Below are 20,943 nucleotides of genomic sequence, written 5' to 3' on the forward strand. Positions count from 1 at the left end.
GTCGCTGTAACTGTCGCATTGATTTGATCCAGAAGATGTGCTCGAGCGCCGAAACGGGGGCAGCAAGCGGGCAGAGGTACGACCGCGGAGGCGGGTGGGTTGAGATCGACAGCAGTGGTGGTTGAGGTCGGCCGCGACGGCGAGTGGTGTGGCAGCGGCCTGTGCACAGGCCAGGGTGGACCAGGGTCGACGCGATGCGCTCGAGCGCCGCAACGGGGGCAGTGAGCGGGGAGAGGTACAACCACGGAGGCGGGTGGGTTGAGATCGGCAGCGGTGGCGGTTGAGGTCGGCCGCGACGGCGAGTGGTGTGGCGGCGGCCTGGGCACAGGCCAGGGTGGCCCAGGGTCGATGGGAGGAGGCGATGCGTACGGGTATAATTTTTGCAGCGAATCTTTTTTTCCTTTTGCGTTGCAGATAAATGATGGAGCGCGGATTGAATAATAAAAATTACAGGGTTTTTTATTTTATAAAAATGCTTCGGTGGGTTTTCCGACGGAAGCAATAGCCTCTTTATTATTAGGGGTATAAATATTAGGTAAAGATAAAGATAAAGATATAGATTTGTGTGAAATCCACTTTTGTTTCCGCACTCACCCAAAGGCCATATCGGCCCGGTGAACCCCAAACACTGATCTCCTCACAATTTGCTACGGGGTACCGGCCCAGTTACTCACCTACCCCTAAAAAAAAGCGTGCTTCTGTTCCTAACCCCGCCGCCGCCGCCCTCCTCCTCCGTCAGCCTCGCCCCGGAGCAGCGCGTCATTGGCGGCGGAGGCCGTGTAAACCCATAAAGGTCAGTTCACCACGACCCACCACTCCCTCCTCCTCTCTGCTCCAGACCAAGTCTTGACCGTATTGGGTTGGGGGTTCACCGGGCCCGTGATGGCGACGGCGACGAGGAGATCAGTAACGGCCCTTAGCCTGAGCCAGAGCGCCCTCGCGCCAAGCTTGATGCCTGGCCGCCGCCGAATCCTCCGCGCTCTGTGCTCCGGCGCGTGGCAGGAGGGGGAGTCCGAGGCGGCGCTGCGCGACGTCGTGTGCTTCGGCTCCGGGAGCCTGGACGAGGTGGGGAGCAGGCTGGATCGCCTGAGCCTGGCCATATCGCCCGCCCTGGTGAGGAGGGTGGTCGACTCGTGTAGCGAGAGTAGTGATTCGGGCAGGAGGCTGCTGCGGTTCCTGTCATGGTGCCGCTCCAAGATCCCCGCCGGATTGGGGGATGAGGAGCACGACAGGGCGATTGCGGTGCTTGCACGGATGGGTGACCTCACGGCAATGAAAATTGCTGTCGGAGACGGGGAGAAGGATGGGAGGAGGATGGCCCCGGAGACGTTCACCACTGTGGTCGAGGCTCTTGTCAAGGCAGGGAAGGAGGATGAGGCTGTTAGGTTGTTCAGAGGCTTGGAGAGGCAGAAATTGCTGCCCCAGAAAGTATCGGGTGCTGGAGGGGAAGGCATATGGTGCAGCAGCCTTGCCATGGTCCAGACATTGTGCATGAAGGGCTATGCCCGCGAGGCACAGGGTGTTGTGTGGCACCACAAGAGCGAGCTCTCAGCTGAGCCCATGGTCAGCATCGTTCAGCGTAGCCTCCTGCACGGATGGTGCGTCCATGGAAATGCAAAGGAAGCTCGGAGAGTCCTTGATGATATCAAGTCCTCAGGCTGCCCATTGGGGTTGCCGTCGTTCAACGATTTTCTAAACTGCGTGTGCCATAGAAACCTCAAGTTTAATCCTTCTGCGCTTGTTTCTGAGGCCATGGATATCTTAGCTGAGATGAGGTCCTATGGTGTCACCCCTGATTCGTCCAGCTTCAACATCTTACTGTCTTGTTTGGGACGAGCAAGAAGAGTGAAAGAAGCATACAGAATCCTCTATTTGATGAGGGAAGGAGAAGAAGGGTGCTCACCTGACTGGGTTAGCTACTATCTTGTAGTTAAGGTCCTCTATTTGACTGATAGAATTATCAGAGGGAAAAGGCTTGTAGAAGATATGCTTGAAAGTGGGGTGCTTCCGACAGCAAAGTTTTTCCATGGCCTCATTGGCATCCTTTGTGGAACAGAGAAAGTCGATCATGCTCTTGACATGTTCAAAATTATGAAGAGTTGTGAGTTAGTGGACACTCATACATATGATCTGCTTATAGAGAAGCTTTCTAGGAATGGTAGATTCGAGGTTGCAAAGGAGTTATGGGATGATGCTACTAAGAATGACATTCTGTTAGACTGCTCAGAGGATCTGTTGGATCCCCTGAAGACAGAAGTATTCAGACCAGTTCGTCCTGCACAAAGACAGACCTCTCGGAACTGTAAGAGCTTGATCCGAACTAAGAAGGGTACTGCGGCTGGAGCAATAAATAAGTAGGATACTCTGTCCCAGGACAAAGCAGGTAGTCTATGTACTATGGGACTAGTCAACTTATCGGAGCATATTTGCTTCTAACCTTTGGTTTGGAACTATGTGATGATGACCCTTGTTTTAGATGCTACTTAGTAAACTCAGTTAATCAGTTGTCAAATCTTTCCTGAAACTTGCATGTAATTACCCTATTTTATATGGAGTCCGTTCCATGACTACTGTTTTAATAAAGTCAAGTGAACTTACTATAATTCAGTGAAGCTGTTACTTTTGCTTTTAGTATTTTATTGCCATTCTGCCCATGATAGTAGTTTGCAAAAATGACTGGCACTCTGGCAGTATTGTATAGCAACTGTCCTCCGCATGTCGAAGTTCTCTACCATAACGTATACAGTTATGATTAGTTTTTTTTTGTTTGCTGACTTTTCCCCCTTATCTTTATTGTCATTGTTACAGTTCTGTTTTAAGCGCACATTGAACTTTATGGACATATCTCAGGAGCAACAACAAGATTTTGGTGTGCTACTAAAGCAGGGGGCTGAAGGAGTGAGTCAAAACTCCAGACTTACATAGTTTCAGTTTCTCCCTTACCTGTTTTCAATAGTTTGTTTGCTTGTTTGCAGAGGGTATTTGTTTCCACATTTGTTGGACGAAAATGCGTAATCAAAGAGCGCTTTTCAAAGAAGTACCGACACCCATTGCTGGACTCAAAGCTGACTCTAAAGCGCTTAAATGCTGTCAGTCTCCTTAACCTATGTGCTTTTCTTTTGAGATAATCTACCCCTCCCAGTTTTTTTTACGTTAAGATTAGTTGTACAAACATTCTTTCAAAGATGGATAGTATTGCTACCAAATTTCTTTCTTATTTTGTTTATCAAGCAGCAAAGAGTTTCATATGCTTTTAAGGATAGAATTATAACTATTGTACAGTTCCATATCGAAAGAAAATGATAGAATCATAGAGTGATATGTAGTCACGTGTTAGGTTGTAACATGTACAAATGATAGTAAAACTCGGCTTACCTCGGTATACCTTCCATCTGTAGGAAGCTAGATGCATGACAAAAGCAAGACGGCTTGGTGTACCTACACCAGTTCTGTATGCTGTGGACCCTCTTCCACATACATTAACCTTTGAGTATGTGGATGGCTTGTGCGTCAAAGATATTCTTATTGGATTTGGGTCAAATGGGATAAATGAAGAACGTCTTAATGACATTGCCACACAGATAGGGAATGCAGTTGGCAAACTACACGACGGAGGTCTTGTTCATGGTGATTTGACAACTTCAAATATGATGATCAAGAGCAGCACCAATCAACTGGTGCACACAATATTCTTTGTTTTCCCCCTGTTTTAGTTCATCTATTTTCTGTGTTAACTTAAAAGTGCATCTGGTTATCAATTTACCATGTTATATTTCATTTTGCAGGTGCTTATTGATTTTGGTCTGAGCTTTACATCAACTATTCCCGAGGACAAGGCAGTGGACCTATATGTTCTTGAGAGAGCCTTGATTTCAATGCATTCTTCATGTGGTGATGTGGTAAGCGAATTGTGTAAATCATGTACTCCCTCCGATCCATATTACTTGTCTTAGATTTGTGTAGATACGGATGTATCTAACACTAGGATATTTTCTGTCTTTGTTTACTCCAAGTCATGACTCTTACCATATCAATGGTATCCTAAATGTGTCCAAAAACAATAAATTACATTTTTGTGGAGCAAAAGGTATATAGGGGGGCATTTTTGCAAGTAGCCCCTCCATATATAATTGTATATATTTTTGCACATGGTGTAGCCATTTAAAAAAAAATCACCATTCATGCTATTTATTCTAGAGTCCAGGGGTCTCAAGCAGAAAACAGTACCCAGAATACAGTCTGGTGGAGCATGAGCCCGCACCTTAGACAAATCATTATTCACACTGCACCTTACACAAATCATTATTCACTCCCTCTCTTACTATTCTTTGAAGTCCATTCGAGTGCGCAGCAACTCTTTCACCTCCTGAACGATTGGCCCAGAGGCTGACAAGTTCTTTGTAGGATCATTAGCATACTTATCACAGCCTTGCAATGCATCTCGACATGAAGTTTCAGAATGTTCATCTCCATTGCAAGCTTGACAGCACGCCGGCACATGAGAAGTTCAGCAACCTCGGGGTTGGAAACCAAAGGGAAGACATGGCAGGCACCCTGTCTGAATAGCCATCATGATCCCTGAAGACCATGCCACCAGCCCCTTTGTCCCCAGCTTTTGACATTGCACCATCCACATCGGCTTTCATCCACCCGATCTCAGGTGGTCGCCATCTTTCCGCCGTCGCCTGATGCATTTTCCTCTCCTTGTTTCCATGGACCGACCTCCAGTCCTGCATGATGAGGACATCAACACCGAGAAAGACAGGGACAACTTCACCTCTATCACTCCATATGGGCTATCACTGAGTCTGCTATCACATGTGCATCTGCGATCTTCTTGCCTTCATGCCTATCATTCTTTGTTAGCCAGAGTGCCCTGCACCATTGTGCCTCTTTCCTCTTCTGAAGCGTCAGCAAACCACAATGGCAGCCATCTAGATAGTGCGCTCTGAGAGCCTGTCAAAACCGGCGGGATCGCCACCGGAGCTCCCAATTCCGAGTGCATGAATTTCTAGAGCAGTGCTGAGGACATTCCCAAAACCTATGGTACATCATTTCCTCCTTACCACATGCAGCACAAAACACACCCACCTTGATACGTTGATGGAGGAGTTCGGCTCCAACAGCTAGCCCATTGCGCATTAGTCACCAAGTATGAATTTTGCTTTATTTGGAAACCCTGTGTCTCAAAGGGCAAGCCACTCCTTGTGGCCGGCGGCTGTCGAGGAAGATTCCGGCCATCCAGTCTTAACATGGTTCTTTGCTATGCACAGGTGGTAGGCTGACTTGACAGTAAACTGTCCATTTTTTAAACACTTATAATACTATATTCTATAAAAATATATGATGGTAAAAACATGAAAAATCACCATAATGGAAGTATGTATATATTACGACCGACATATTAGCATTACTTTCAGTAGGTCAACTAGTACGCAGGTCGCCTCCTGTAGACCATGCAGTGTCCAAAACGACATACATATACAGAGACCACAAGGTTAAATTAATCTGTCAGGATTGTTATTCTGCGATTGTTAGTACACCTACTCCAGTTATCTTGAGGAAATATTCATGTCTTGTATGTGACTTCCTAGCCGGTTTTCACACCCTGCCTTAGAAGAATGGTGTTCCAAAATAACATGGATTTTGACAAATCAGAATATATTAGCAGTTAGTCCGATGCCATTGGACTTTCCGTGCGTGACATGGACTGCCTTTACTACCGTTCCAGTTTTGTGGATAACAGACACCCATTTTTGCTTTGAATTAGATGGAGAAGATCCTCGCAGCGTACCGAAAAGCTTCAAGGCAGTGGTGCGCCACTACGAACAAGCTAGCTCAAGGTACGATACCTGGTCATGGCCCTTCTGCAAAGTATGATGTCCATTTGATGTCTTGTGTTAACCTAACCCCTTGGCTTGTTTCTGTTCTTCGCATGGATTTTTTTCAGTCAGGCAACGGGGCAGAAAGCGAACAATGGTCGGGTAAAACTTGACCCGGAGTTACTGAATGCTACAAATTTGAACCTGCAACACCATCCATTGTGTTAGTTTGCACTCATAGCGACTCAGCGGAATTGGCTCTTGTAGAATTGAAATGGACGTCAAGTGAATCATTTGTAAAAGTACTTGTTGTACTTCCGTTAGGAATCATATACTGTATCTCCTAACTCTTTAACTCTACTTTGTTGGATGGTCGTTTTGTATTGAGAGAGGCATGCGGTGAAATGTGAATCGAAGCAATTTATTAAAATTATTACAACTAGCGTGTTCTCTGCATTAGCATAAGTTTAAACGAAACTCAGAACTCTGTACTGCCAGATCACTATGCGCCAAGCTATGACCGCATCACGTTTACGCAAGAGAAAAAAATCAGCATCACTTCAAATATCTTTTAGGATTAGCAAATCACTTCATCAATTTTTTTCTAGGCAAATCACTTCATCAATTGTTTTTTTTAGGCAAATCAATTCATCTATTGGTAAAAGCTTAAAGGTTACATGACTGGCATTGAGGTCCACAACCACTGTTTCTACTTTCTAGTGGAGCCCGAAACTACTGGTGTCTGGGAGAAAGACCCAATTCAGGATACTTCACTAATCCGGCGGCCCATGTGAGGTCACAGGGAGCCAACTCACCGTTCTCGCATGAGATCAAAGATCATAAGAACTCATTTATTTTCTACACTTTTATTCATGAGTTTAGGGTGTGTTTGGTTTGAGGACCGAAAGTCATGGAATGTCATGGTTCCGTCCCGAAGTCATGGGTTGGTTCCATCCTTGTGTTCAGTTGATGATAAAAAAAGTCATGGGTTGGTTCCGTCCCGGTGTTTAGTTGGAGAGATGAAATGAGAAGAATCTGATACCACTCACCTCTTCGATATAAATGGTGAGATTACATATCTGAACAAATAGAGTTATTTGCATTTAACAAGCCTATAATTTAAATTTTCAGCAACATTTTCTTTCTATTTTCAACACCTGCAAATAAAAATATATGATCCTGAGTACATATCAAATATTTACGAAAATTAATCACGAAAATGAAAAAATAACCACGAAAAAAATTAATCACAAAAACGAGAAAAAATAATCACAAAAAAATAACCACGAAAACTTTTGTTCGGGTGCGGGGGTGAACGCGGTGAGAATTGCTTGGTTATTTCTTTTTTTCTTTGCTTTCTCGGACGAATAACGAGTCGATTCCTCCAAATCGGTGGAATCACTTGGTGAAGCATCTGGAGGGAATATTCCCTGCATGCGAATGACCCAATTCCGATTCCTAACCCAACTAAACACGAGAACGGCTGCTAGGGATGGAACCAACCCGTCCGATTCCACCTCATCCTGAAACCAAACACATCCTAAGGAGCTCGGATTTCGAGACTTATAATTCAACGAAGCATGTTATTAGACTTGAGGTTGGCCGTCACGTGTGGTTAGAGCAAGTACAATAAGGTACAGTCAGCAGGCTGTAAGGATTAAAATACTATATTTTTGATGAGTTGGATGAGAGAGAAGAGGAGAGAGAAGGGAAACGGGCTCTTCGTGAAGAGCCAGCTCTAGCACGTGCTCCTAGGTGCTTTGTGAGAATGAATAGTGGGCCATATATGATAAAAGTAATACTCTTTTATAGCTAACTGTTGTACGAGCTAGCTATAAGATAGACTATAAGATGGCTTATAGTCAACAGTTGGCTATACTATTAACCATGCTCTTAGGCAATCCCTGTGATGTTGCATTTATTTCTGTAAACATTAACCCCAGTTAAATAAAGCTTCACAAGATTGTCTTAAAAAAAAACTCACCGTCCTCGCGGCTCGCCTAACGTCTGGTTCCACACGACTCTTTTAGTACAACCCGCCTAGCGAGGAAGGAGCGCGGCGCTGAGCTGGGGTGGCCACCGTTTCAACTCAAGTATAGTACTCCCTCCGTTCCTAAATATATGTCTTTTTACAGATTGTAGTAATGAACTACATACGAAGCAAAATGAGTGAATCTACAGTGTAAAATATGTCTATATACATCCGTATGTAGTCTTTTAATGAAATCTCTAAAACTATTTATATTTAAAAACGGAGGAAGTATTTGTTTTTGTCAATTTAATATCTGATATGCAGTCCGTGTGCCTACAACGATATTAATTTTTTGTTACGAAGAAGGGTCCATCACAGTGGCTTGCCATTGGATCTTTCAGGTGTTGCCCAGGCGTTGCCTTACAGCTTGGGCTAGCGCACCCCAACCAAATCAATTCAAGTTTTACTTTAATTTTGAACTTGTTTAGTTAAATCTGCTCTAATTAGCAGTAGTAGAAAGACCAGTGATTTGTTTAGCTGATGAAAAACAGTATAAACTCTGGCATTAAACTTCGATTAGCTTAATTTAAAACCGTAATTTCACCCAAATATCTGGTCAAGTTTATTCTAAAATAAGTTTTTTGGTTTTTAAATCTCTCCAAGATTTGACATCAAATCACACCCAGATTTTGGAGATGGATGATGAAACTCGACAAAACTTGGTGGGGACTTTTCCGAAATCCGATATATTTCTGCCCCGTCCTCTGCCCCATTCCCCAAAACCCAACCAAACCCCTCCCTCCTCGCCTCCCCACCATGGCTCCCGGTGCCCTAGCCCGCCTCGTCATCGGCCGCCGCGCAGCGTCCCCGCTCCTGGCGCGCCCCTTCGCCGCGAAGGCCCGCGCGTCGCAGCGGCCGAAGGAGCCGGAGCCCCTGTCGGAGGAGGACGACGACTTCACCAGCGGCGGGGAAGCCGCCCCCATCCCCACCGAGGGCATCAGCAAGCCGCTCGCCGGTATCCTCAAGGAGCTCGGGAAGAAGGTTCCCGAGTCCCTCCTGAAGACGCGTCTCGAGGACAACGGATTCGCCCTCAAGTACATCCCATGGTGAGCCTCCTCCGTCCCCAGTGATCGTTCGCCGGACTCTAGCTTTTAGTGTGCGGTGCGATTTAGGTCTGGTTAATTTGGGGGTTCCTGCTTGCTTCTAGAATGACTTCCGTATATGCAGATTTATTTATGTATTAGCATTATTAGGTTATGTTGAGCACTATCCTTTCCTCCGTGGTTTGTGTTATTCGATATGGAATTGCATCTAAGATCAACTCAAAGTGTTTCTTTACACCTGTAGTTATGTTCCCAATGTTGCAGTTGGTGATTTTCTGCTAAAATCAATTTGGATGCGGATGAAAGCCTAGTTAGGACGAAGTCCATCAGATAAACTTTGGTTTACTGAATTGATTTTGGGTCTATATTAATGCGCAGTGGCTATTGTTGTCACTCGAATGTGTTCTCGGGCAGTAGAAATTCAAGAGAACTGTTATGCATAGCACAATGCCTTTCAGTTTATGGGCAGATAACTGTATTAATATAACCGGAGAGCATTTCCTATCAGATAAATTAACTGAACTCGCATCTTTTGGTGTTTGTTTGCCCTCCTGAGAACCTTAGAACCCTGCTTGGAAGACTAATTTAAACCTGCCATTTTTCTGCTTATTGTTTGAAATTGCTTCAGTTCACATGATCATGAAGATACATGCTGTATATGTATTTTGAATCTTGGTGTACTTGTGACCTCACTTTTTAATTTTTTATGCCTTCTGCAGGCACCTTGCTAACAAAGTCCTGAATGCACACGCTCCAGGTAAATTTCTGGACATATTATATCTATATGTCCTTTCTAGCATTGCTTAATTTTTTGTAACCCTTTGCAGAATGGTCTGGGGAGGTTCGCAACATTGTCTACTCATCTGATGGGAAATCTGTATCTGTTGTCTATCGTGTGACCCTCTATGGAACTGATGCAGAGGTACCCTTCTTTGCCTGGGAGTTATATTTGGTTCAGTTTGCTGGATCTAGTTTTGGTTTACACTGATCTTGTGTACTCAGTTTTTGAGTCTGTAAGTTCTTTGATCATGAACCATGCATGCTTGAAAAGTATAAAGGGATCATATGGTTTGTACGTGGAGTGACGAAGTGAGCGGCCTAGCTATCACTCAATGTTCCATTGTTGACACAAACTCAACTCTTTGTTTTTGCATTACATAAGCTGATAGTTCAAGTGTTCTACATTCCAGTTGGGACAGATTCTTTTGATAAACTGCTGTAAATGTGCATGTTTTTTTCTCAGTAATGGCTATATCTGATGTATTTTTTTGGATATGCTTATCTTTAGATCTACAGAGAGGCTACTGGAACTGCTTCTGTTGAGGATAAAGGCTATGGAGATCCCGTTCAGAAGGCTGAAGGAATGGCTTTTCGCCGAGCTTGTGCCCGCCTTGGTCTTGGACTTCATCTCTATCATGAAGATATGTCATAGATGCTTACTGATTATTGTTTGTGGTCTGGGCTTCTGCTTCATGTCTCTTAGTACGCAGACACTTGTCGTTCAGTAGGCTACCCTTTTGTGTTGAACATGATATGAATGTGCTGGCATATAAAATTTAGTATTCTAGGTTGTCGTGTGCGTGACTAATGTAAGCTACTAAGTTGGTTGCTGTTCTGAATGGCATGGTTATTATGAACCAGCAAGTTTCATCATCTAAATTTCTTTCCCCACCAATTTTCATGAAAGCTTGATTTCCATGTTTTCTGATAATACTATTTATCTGGATATTCATTTACGTGCTAGCAGGCGGTAATCCATCTTTGAGCCTGGGCTCATATGAGCCCGGTGAACAGTACGGCGGTTTGGACTACAAAAAATGTTCGCAAAAATTCAATTTTTTTTATGGTGCAAGATGCTCCTATGCATGAACTCCCTGCAAAATTTTATGAAGTTTGGACATTCGAGGAGCTCGCGGCAAAAAAGACAATCAGGCATGAATAGTGCGATTTTCAAAAGTTTCTCGCACATCCGAAATTTGTCTTTTTTACCGTGAGCTCATCAAATGTCCAAACTTCACAAAATTTTGCAGGGAGTTCACACATAGAAGCATCTTGCACCACAAAAAAAATTAAATTGTTTTGAACATTTTTTGTATCCCAAACCGCCGTACTGTTCATGACCGGGTTCATCTGAGCCCGGGAGCCAAAACGCCGTGTCCGCTAGCAGGTTGCTTGTTGAGGGGATACATTGTACACACTGCCTTATGGCACTGATACCATATGTTGTATTTGCCATCTGGTCAAAGTGTTCTAAAGCTTATATTTTCTTTGATCTTGTATTATGAACTGGTGGCTCTTTTCCCCCTTCAAACTAAAATAAGAATCCTTTCATGATATAACATGAAGCCATTCTGGGCCATGCTGTGTGGCTAGTGAATAGTCTAAATACCATTGGAATGTTAGGGCATGTACAATGGTTTTATCTTAAAAATGCCACATAGGATAAATGATGAGGTGGAGGAGAGAGAAATCATAAGAAGAGACTTGTCTTCTCTTATTTAAGAGAAGACAAGAGATGATTTCTTAGCACAATATGTCTCACCACGTTTTTAGGAATAACTAGTTATTGAAGATAAGCCTAAGAGATGACCCGTTGTAGACATGTTTTTTTGTCATCTCTAAATTACATGCAAGATTTAAGATAAAACTATCCTATCAACTATTGTACATGCCTTTATTGTAAACAGTTTGTTCTTGTCATCTTAACATATAACTGCAGAATGTCTCAACTACCACTGTAACGGGTTGCTAAGAATATAGTTACTATAAGCTGTTTTCTGTCATCGTCATAGAACTGCAGCATTTGACATGTACTCCCTCCGTTCCTAAATATAAGTCTTTTTAGACATTTCAATAGAGGACTACATAGGGAGCAAAATGAATGAATCCATACTTTAAAATATGTCTATATACATCCGTATGTAGTTCAATAGTGAAATGTCTAGAAAGACTTATATTTAGGAACGGAGGGAGTAGTGATTATAAACTGGTAATTGCCATCTTCAAACTGAATTGCATAACTGGACAACTAGTACGTATAGAATTGCATAATTGTGCACGTAAATGGTCTACATTGGTTCTTGGCAGCAACATATTGTAGTAGATTGGCTGTTCCGCACAGCTTCCTGTAAAGTCTTGCTCCCGTGGGAACGTTGTAGGATCTCTATAACTTAGAAGGCGGCTAAATTGATTTTCTTTGAAAAGGAAGCAATCCATTACCAAGCGATCAGCTCACCTAACAACTGGAATTCATACATCTAACTACTACTGATCAGATATAAATTTTGCTTTGAAACTCTCAAACTGACCAGTCTGCATCCGCATCATATGTGTGAAGTGAAGGGAGTATGCTGTTAACACATATTTCAGATTACTTATTTTTGCTTACTAAGTACTGAAACGAAATTGGATAAAAGATAATTGAATAAGAAATGTGCAACAGAACAGGTAGATTTTACATTGCATTATATGGCGAGCTACCATGTCGATAGAGAAGGTACTGATTATAGATTGACAGAATATTTAGCTAGATCCGACTGATAAAACAGTAAAGAGTTCCTGCCCTAGAAATGGCGTAGTACTACTTTATTATTACAATCACTGTGACCGATAATATTACATTAAAAAGCATCAAAGCCTCTCTGCACAGAGAGAGAGAGAGAGAGACAGTGGGTCCTGGACCTAACCATGGTAATGACATTGGGGAAGATGAACATCTAGATGAGTGGGTGACCCAAGACAATAAAAATATGCCTGGGTCCATTGGGGTTATTGAGTTGCACAGCAGTGTTTTGGTATCTCCAAAGCCTTCTTTGGAGTCCCATCACCGTGTTACAAATGGCAGGAGGTAGTGCCAAGTGCCAAAAACTAACATTAGCACTCCTGAACCTGTCTCTGATGAGGGGCACAGGCTCTCCTTAGAGCCTGAGCCACCTAGATGCAAGCTATAAACTGAAGGATAAAGAACTGTTAGTTGGTGCATCTACTCAGTGCATAGAAAAAGTTAGAGTGGTTGGTTACACAAGAAGTTATCACAGGATGTTGTTGTGAAGTTGCTGGTGGTGGTGGGGAGGCGTGTGTGTGAGTATGCGTGGAAATGAAGTTATAGACTGGTCAGCTGTCAAATTTTATTTGCTCTAGATAACACCCATGAATAGAATATTAGCATCTGCTAAATGCCTCATGCTTCAGCCAGAAGCACTTGGCCTAAGCTAAATACAGTATGAATTCCACTGATGAAATTTTGGAGTGGCATGCTAGCTCAATTGGTTGTCTACATGTCAGTTTTGTCCAATTTGGCTTGTATCAGCATGACCCCTCCCTGGGGCCATGCTTGATTGTTAGGGTCGCTTTTCCCCGTAGCCATCTCTTGCTAGGGTTCAAATTAACTCTCTTGGATGTAGTCCTTCCTTGGACTGGTTAAATGGCTGGTTTGCGCTTGACTGTTAGTACATCCCCTTCCTTGGGGCATCAAAGCTTTGAGCCCATCCTGGGGCTCAAGCTAATCTCCAATCGTCACATAACCATGTGGGATATGGAGAGAGAGGCACTTAAGTGATCCACATGGGATCAACATTGGTGACACCCTTTGGTGTTAGAGATGGATGCATGGACTCAACACATAGGAAATAAAAAGAGACGGCGATGATGAGAATGGAGACCATGGTTAGGCCAAGGATTGCTCTGGAGCAGCAGACACAGCAAAGTGAGAGGGGACGAGCCGGTAAGGATGAGCAGCCTGAGTTGGACTTGGCAAGGTTGGTGCTGTGAGAGCCATAGTCATGCCTGTTTAATGGGGATACACACTGTCAAGATATTAGTACCAGAACTGAGCAGAAAGAAAGAAAACTACCAATTGCTGAAAATATGTCAGGCTATCTTTGCAATAGATAAAAAGAAAACTAACAGACCGACAAATCCATACCAAGAGCTAACTTGTTCTTAGTAATTCTCTAGAGCAGACATATAGTATATTTTATTGCAATATACGCTAGTAATATTATGGGTAGCATTTTGGTTATCAAGAGATATATTTCATAACTCTATACCCAGCTTTATTCAGCTAACCATGGTAGGGCTTGAATAATGGAAGACAAACATTAGAAAATAGTAGTTGTATACAAGAAGCTAGTAGTACCTGCTTGGGCTTGAGGACTCGCTGCAAGTGACAATGGCCCTCCATATTGCTGTGCAAAGCCTGTTACAGCAGCGGCTGTAGAAGCCACAGTTGAGAAGGGAAACATCTGTGGGTATTGCATGTTGTACCCCTGTCCAGTTGCATAGTTGGGCGTAGTGCTTCCGGATTGCCCAAACTGGAAATATGGATAGAAGGGACTGGTTCCAGTCACCATGCCAGTTCCTGCTCCTCCGTAAAATGGGTACTGGTTTCCTCCATAGATGTTGTAGTAGTTCTAATGAACAGAGGGAGAAATCATCAAAAAAATGAACAGAAGGAGAAACATACATAAGTACTAGCCACGATTTATGGTAGGAGCTCTGTTGGTTAAATTACAATTGAATTATGTTTGTATGCAGTTTGCATCTGTTTAGATTATAGATACATGTTAATTTATAAAGTAGTCATGCTGTTACATTTCTGTCAATTTTCTTGCTTCCTGTGCAAAATTTGACCAGATAGTGCTTTGTGTCACTGTTTCTGATATTGTCGCATTTAACATATAAAACTAGTATAACATCTGTTGTTCAGAAAGCAGATTTATGGTATTATCTCCCAACTTTAAACATTTCCAGTATATCTGTCAAGGTAGTGCCAGTAGTGCTGCGATAATTATCGAGGCATAAACCCGCTGCCTTGAGCTATCTTAATCATTGTTTGTAAAACATGCTCTGTTGTATTATGTACCCTTGCTGTAGTGATATACCCAAATCTTTTGTCTTACCTCACATTTACTGAAATTCCTAGATTTGTACATCTTTCTATTCGAATCCAAACTAAGAAAAGCACTGGCCTGTATAGATCAGAGCACAGAGGCTCTGCTTGCTGGCTGCCTGCCTCTGCATGTGCCATCTGCGCTGGATCCAACTGGGCCAGAGCCATAGCTGAGTGTCGCAGGCACTAACTGTAAACCTGTGTGCTCTGGCCTACAGGCCGGTCCAAGATTCACAAGATTCAGAGTCCCAGCTGGTAATTTGGGTCCTTTGTATGCAGCCAAACAGAGGTAAGAGGTTGCGGTTTGGATAGACTCGGGGATGATGGGGACACAGGCATGTGCCGCCATAAGTTTATTGGGTTAACAGCGCCCCCAGCTGATGGAAAGATAGACCGAGTGTTTAGCAGGATCGGCCCTAGACAGGCCAGGGCCCATGCCATGTGCGGCTGTACAAGGTAAGATGGAAGCTGATAGGACCACAAGGCACTATATGTACCTTTAGCACTGCACCTTCGATCAACCATCTATCCTCTGAGTAGAAGCTATACTTAACATGGCAACTATACCTGTTACAGCCCAAGGTTTTAAGAAAGGCGGGTGGTTTTGGAAGGATGGTTGAGAGGCTATCAGGGTATACATTATGCCCATATATTATTGCTAAACAACTAAAGATCACTTACCTCATGTTTGTTTATGCTAAAGACTTGTGTCACGAGAGTTTTTGCAGGGATGTGTCTACTTAAAATTACTAGAGTGGCACTGTGCTGATTGTACACTTGTACTAGCCTATGCCTTTTCATTTTACTGTGCTCCTGGGTCAAAGGAAAAAAGGAAATCTGTTCTTTTCATTTTCACAATACTCCAGTACCAAAGGAGAAAAGTGAAATGAGTATCAGCAACAGAACAAAACGAGTAGGCCATGCATCATTTATGTTATAAGATGTGACGGTTGTAAGGGTTCAGTAACATCCAAATCACAAGGACTTGAAGAGTTGAGATTTTCCAATAGGAAAGTTGGGACATGATTGTGGATATGGCATCGCTATTATTTTATCTTCAGGTAATTGTTAAATTTATATATCTTGTGGTAGAGGGCCACTAGAATTTATTATGCATGCTTAAGCCATTGCTGGTGGGCTAGCTTACTGTTAATTCTGTGGTTTCCTTTAATATAGAAGCAAAGCAAGCAGTCTGTTTTAAGTTAAACCTTTGCAGGGCTTATTTGCAGCACAAACTAAGAGTGAGAACACCAATCCTCCAGGTTGGCTTGAAAGTTGGCAGTTCCAGAGGCAAAATGGTCAGCATTTTTCGTTCTTTCTTTGGTTATTGCACATCATTGCATTTTATGGTTATTTCACATCACTGCATTTTATGGCCTTGAAGCATATCCTATGTAACATGATGCTCACTTTTATGCAGTAGCATTTATGTAGTGCTGTTTTCCATGCATCTCTTTATCACATATCATGGTTCTTATGATAAAATGCATGATATGCATACATACTAGGAAACAGTTTAAGTATACTGGTACATCGATATGCAAACTCGAAAGCCATGTGCTAATCATTTCCTCTTGTGTACACAAATTAACCTCAATGAAACCAATGTCAATAATCCATAGCAATATGTAACTGTTGGTGAATTTAATATAACTTTTTGCTAATGGGAAGATATAACTTACTGCGGGAAAACCGTAGTCTGGAGAATAAGGAGAGTACCTGCAGCAGTGAAGGAGAAAGAAGCATCAGTTATGTCTTAACAAATTAATCACGATGCATTAAATTATGTACTTGATAAACCAGCTAGCTTAGCTTGTGCGTGTACGTGTGTGTATGAGAGAGAGAGAGAGAGAGAGAGAGAGTGTAGGACTGGGTGATCATGTGCAAACGTGCAGTGGCACTAGAGCACGCTGTGCCACTTTTATGAGCGAGTTTATGTAGGTATGTGTGAGAGAGATGTGTTGCATGCAAGCTCAAAAGTTCACACGCCAGTGACCATTGACCAAAGATGGGCATGTCACAATGCACATGTAACGCATGTGATTAACCCTCCTCCGTCACAGCTGGTCCATGGACACTTTCCATAGGTTCCTCGCCACATGAGAGAAAAAGAGATACGTAGATGAGAGAGAGAGAAACTTACCCATAGACGTGGTAAGGGAGGCCCTGTGGGATGGCATAATGAGGGAAGGTGGCCTGCGAAGGAAAAGCTGCGCCCAGCGCACCTTGGATCCCCGCAGCCTGCTGCTGCCCAAAGGACTTCATCACTCGAAAGCTCCTAGCACCCCCTGCAGTAAAATCATCAGCAAAACAAATGTTAGTAGCCCTAATATTTTTAATCACCTCGCTAACATCATCGGCGAAAAGACACGCTGCTGTAAGAGCAAGGGATGCATGCACTTGTTCCGATGCACCTCTGATGAAGATGAATATATATATATATATATATTCACGGTCATGCCATGGCTCGGTCTTCTGAATTGCAAGACGACATAATAGAAGTAAAAGATTCTCGAATCTGGCATTCATCTCGGTTGGATTTTATTATCTAACCCTAGGTGGGTTCTTTAATTAGCATTGCACATTATCCGAAAGACAGCACTTATTCTGAGGATAACCAACAACTTTGCACCTCTAATGTTGTTTCACCCTTTTATCTACTTCCTGCAGCAAGCAAATGCTCAGAGGATATCCTGTTAATAAGGCTACTATTTTGTTTTCCAGCTGCAAAGCGAATTGCTGTTGTATTGTTGTGCTCAAGGAAATCAGGTTGCACTGAGCTAAAGATATCCATTTTAAGCCATTTATTCTGTACTAAATGCCAAAACAAGATCCTTATGGACCTAATCGAGCACTAAGGAGCAAGTATTTCTCTTTAAGCTCCTTTATTGTACTAATTGCACGGAGGTGCTTTTGCGCATAAAATCATAACAGCTAAGTTGGTGATCATGAAACCATATAAGTACTAGCTAGAGCTCATAGAGAAATGAAAAGAGGTGGTAGTGCATCTATAGTGATGATGATTACTTTTGTTTTTGAAAAGCTTTTTAGCTAGCGATAGATGAACTGCGTTCTACTACTACTAAAGAGTAAAGAGAGGGTGCCATCCAAGAAATTAAGGCTTTCAATTAGGCCACGTAGCTATATTAACTCTTCTCTTACATATGCTACTTTGTGTAGCTAGCTGGTAGAGATAATGGGAAATGTGTACTAACCGTGCTGTGGGGTTGGAGGCCTGGATCTCTGAACACCAAGGGAAGCCAGGTTGCAGTTGGCTCTCCTCCCGTCGATGACCGGCGCGGGATCGACGCAAGACCTCATCGCCGCATCCGGGTCCCGGAAGGTAACCTACGAAGCCACCAATTCACGGTGCATCCGTTCATAGTTCATACTCCAGCTCAAGCAAACATCTCATAAAAAGTATGTCTAGTGTAGCAAAAAGAACACTCGCACTAGCTAGAAGCTTAATTCTGCTCCCAAGCTAAACGGGTAGCTAAACTGCACTGAAACTGAAAGGGAAGGGAAAAAAACCAGCAAGGGTATGTGCAACCGTGTATAGCAAAAGGTATAGAAGAGGCTTACAAATCCGTAGCCCTTGGATCTGCCGGTGTTCTTGTCGGTGATGACGACGGCCTCGAGGATCTCCCCAAACTGCTCGAAGTACTTCCTCATGGTCTCCTTCTGCGTCTCCCACGCCAGCCCCCCCACGAACACCTTGGTGTAGGTCGTGTCCCCGAACTGCCCCATCACGCTCGGCGGGCTCATGGCGACGCCGCCGCCTCCTTCTTCGTCGCCTCGAGGAAGAGGAAACGACTGAAAGCAGCTGCAGCTAAGGATCTGAATTGGGCTAGGACGCTACGAGCGGCGGGCCTTGTTAGAGGAACGGTGGGAGAGAGAGGGAGTGAGTGAGGAAAAGCTAAAGGTTAGAGGAGAAAGGGGTGGGGAGAGAGAGAGGGGGAGGGGAAGGGGGGTGTACAGGGGGAGGAGGGGCAAATATATACTGGCGCTGGCTATAATGCACCATCCATCCATCCTTGTCCTTTTGGTCCAAGCCATGCTGCCCCTCCCAGTATAATAATACTGCGCGCCGGGAGACACACCCACCCCCCGCCCGCCAGCCCGCGCCGGAATGACCGGAACGCCCCCCGCCATAGCGAGCAGCTGTTACAGGGCGTCGTTAGGCTGTCCCTGTCCACGGAGTGGCAAAAACGGAACGGAGCCGCTCCGGGCCGGGATATATTCTGACGGGAATTTCGGGGGCTCGCTGCCTGGAGGACGCGGAGGCATTGCCAACTTATCCGATTCTCTCCTCTTTTTGGGAGCATTTGGTTGGACTAGCTGCGTCTACCGTCATGGCTATGTTGAAGGTAATCGGTGCGTGACGTGATCGGCCGGTGACACGAACGTGAGGGAAGGGCGCCGTAGCAGGGTGCTTTGCTTTGCTTTGCTTGCGTCCAGCAGAAGAGGGCGTGGGGTGGGTGGGGGTTGGCCCCGATGCGAAAATCCGTGCTGTTCCGTGGCGCACGACACAGGAGGTTTGCATAGGTTCGTTCTCACCGCGACAACCACATGTCCCGGGCTCCGGGTTGGCTCTTTTGCTACTATGCACGTATCCTTCATCTATGAGCATGAGCGCTCCATGATAATGTTTTAAAGTAATGCTCTGCTTTCGTGTTCTTCCCTGTCACTGCGCTTGGCTGAGGCTCGTCTCTCCAGCCAAGCCCGTGTCCTAATCATGTGCCCCACCAATCGTTGAAAGTTAGGTTATTTTCAGTTGCACTTCAAACCTATACTAGTACTGTCCATCTCCGAATGAAAATCGGTACTAGCACAAATGATTGGGAATTATCGCGAGAGCTCGTGATCCTAGCCACTCTTGAGAGCAAGAGCGGCCGGCGAGCTGTGGTGGAGCCCTTAATTTGTTTTTTTCCTTCTCATTGTGTACATAAAGCGCATGGAAAAGCACGGGGGGGTATTTGATGATGTGCACTGCCTGGCAAATGCACGATGTGCCATCAGATCTGATCTGGAGATGGACGGCTGGGGCTGCCCAGACCAGCTGGAGTGGCCGGGGACAAGGACGCTGTGCCAAAGCTTTTGCCCTGCCTATCAGTCTCTCGTCTAGCTCCTACTAACTATTTTTCTCCCTTGGCCTTGAAGCCACCCCTGATAACAACAGCGCTGCCCGTCCATCCATCCATCACTTGCCTCATACCTCAGACAGCAACAACACAATCTCCGACGCCCGTGTGTATGTTGTGTATGTACCTATCCATGCAATATCTTGATCGCTGCCGACTAACAGTTGCCCCTTCCCTTTCACAGACGAAATATGGAAGGATACACGGAAATATGACAGTTTGTTTCTTGTGGCTGGTTACAGTACTAGCAGTAGTTGGAGTTGAATTATTGAATCATTTCACGTGCAACTCCTGCGTTGATCAGAAATGCATGGCTCGTTACTGTGTGAGACTCTCCCCTCAGTTGGAGAGGAGAATGTATATATATATATATATATATATATATATATATATATATATATATATGATAAAGTGGCTGCTGATTATAGGAATATTACGGACGGAAATCAATGAAGAAAGGTGGAAAGTCCTTGTCTGCTTTGAGAAGGTTGGCAGACGCTATGAATATGAATATCAGTCTGGCTCTGGCGGCGATGTATGCGTGTGTGTGTGTGTATATATATAGCCCTGGCTTTTAGCCGACGGGGAGTGTGGCCGCCCAGCCTACGATTCGGGACAAAGTGCACACCTTATTTGTGGCCTGCATTTGGTGGCAAATATTTCATTCCGGGAAGGCAAAGGCAATCATAGTCCTTTTGATTTAAATAACGCCAAAGCAGTGGAGGACAGAAATTAATCCTTTTGTCATCTCAGCTTAAATCAGGGAAAGCATACTTGTGCGTGTGATGTTGTTATGAATTCAGTACTTATTAGTGGTACTGCATTTAGGACAATTGTAGCATATTCCGGAGAAGCTAGAGATGTTGTTATCAATTCATTACATATTAGTAGCACTGCATTTAGGATTAGGCGACAATAGTAGTATTCCGGAGAAGCTAGAAGCTCCTTTTCGCCCACCCATTTGCCCATGTTTATCCCGCCTAATCATTTGGCCACCTGCTGTCACCGCAAAGGG

The 20,943-nt window shown here is 44.1% G+C and overlaps 3 protein-coding genes and 1 pseudogene across 5 annotated transcripts; 3 read left to right on the plus strand and 1 right to left on the minus strand.

Annotated features, from left to right (window-relative positions):
- The first annotated feature begins 867 nt into the window (after window positions 1–867).
- Window positions 868–6,258, plus strand: LOC123444747 (EKC/KEOPS complex subunit bud32). 2 transcript variants are annotated; one of them, XM_045121578.1, is made up of 7 exons: window positions 868–2,302; window positions 2,702–2,898; window positions 2,976–3,089; window positions 3,399–3,677; window positions 3,786–3,899; window positions 5,771–5,843; window positions 5,951–6,258. In XM_045121578.1, exons 1-7 carry the CDS (start codon window positions 883–885, stop codon window positions 5,986–5,988), a joined length of 2,235 nt encoding a protein of 744 aa, XP_044977513.1. In that variant the 5' UTR covers window positions 868–882; the 3' UTR covers window positions 5,989–6,258. The 2 variants fall into 2 exon arrangements, with proteins under 2 accessions (XP_044977513.1, XP_044977512.1); XM_045121577.1 differs by having other exon boundaries at window positions 2,294–2,383; window positions 2,809–2,898.
- Window positions 6,259–8,053: 1,795 nt separating this feature from the next.
- LOC123445893 lies at window positions 8,054–8,240 on the plus strand (annotated as a pseudogene).
- A 347-nt stretch (window positions 8,241–8,587) lies between these two features.
- Window positions 8,588–10,556, plus strand: LOC123440442 (DNA repair RAD52-like protein 1, mitochondrial). Its single transcript, XM_045117008.1, has 4 exons — window positions 8,588–8,900; window positions 9,617–9,654; window positions 9,725–9,819; window positions 10,186–10,556. Exons 1-4 carry the CDS (start codon window positions 8,611–8,613, stop codon window positions 10,327–10,329), a joined length of 567 nt encoding a protein of 188 aa, XP_044972943.1. The 5' UTR covers window positions 8,588–8,610; the 3' UTR covers window positions 10,330–10,556.
- A 1,746-nt stretch (window positions 10,557–12,302) lies between these two features.
- Window positions 12,303–18,827, minus strand: LOC123444748 (RNA-binding protein 24-B-like). Of its 2 annotated transcripts, none has more exons than XM_045121579.1 (6): window positions 18,370–18,827; window positions 18,003–18,135; window positions 16,931–17,075; window positions 16,470–16,506; window positions 14,035–14,308; window positions 12,303–13,682 (listed from the first exon to the last, which is right to left on the minus strand). In XM_045121579.1, the coding sequence occupies exons 1-6, from the start codon at window positions 18,550–18,552 to the stop codon at window positions 13,564–13,566; spliced, it is 891 nt and encodes a 296-aa protein (XP_044977514.1). In that variant the 5' UTR covers window positions 18,553–18,827; the 3' UTR covers window positions 12,303–13,563. The 2 variants fall into 2 exon arrangements, with proteins under 2 accessions (XP_044977514.1, XP_044977515.1); XM_045121580.1 differs by having other exon boundaries at window positions 12,303–13,702.
- Window positions 18,828–20,943: the final 2,116 nt, after the last annotated feature.

The sequence above is a fragment of the Hordeum vulgare genome, chromosome 3H (assembly GCF_904849725.1).
Source record: "Hordeum vulgare subsp. vulgare chromosome 3H, MorexV3_pseudomolecules_assembly, whole genome shotgun sequence".
Lineage (NCBI taxonomy): Eukaryota > Viridiplantae > Streptophyta > Magnoliopsida > Poales > Poaceae > Hordeum > Hordeum vulgare.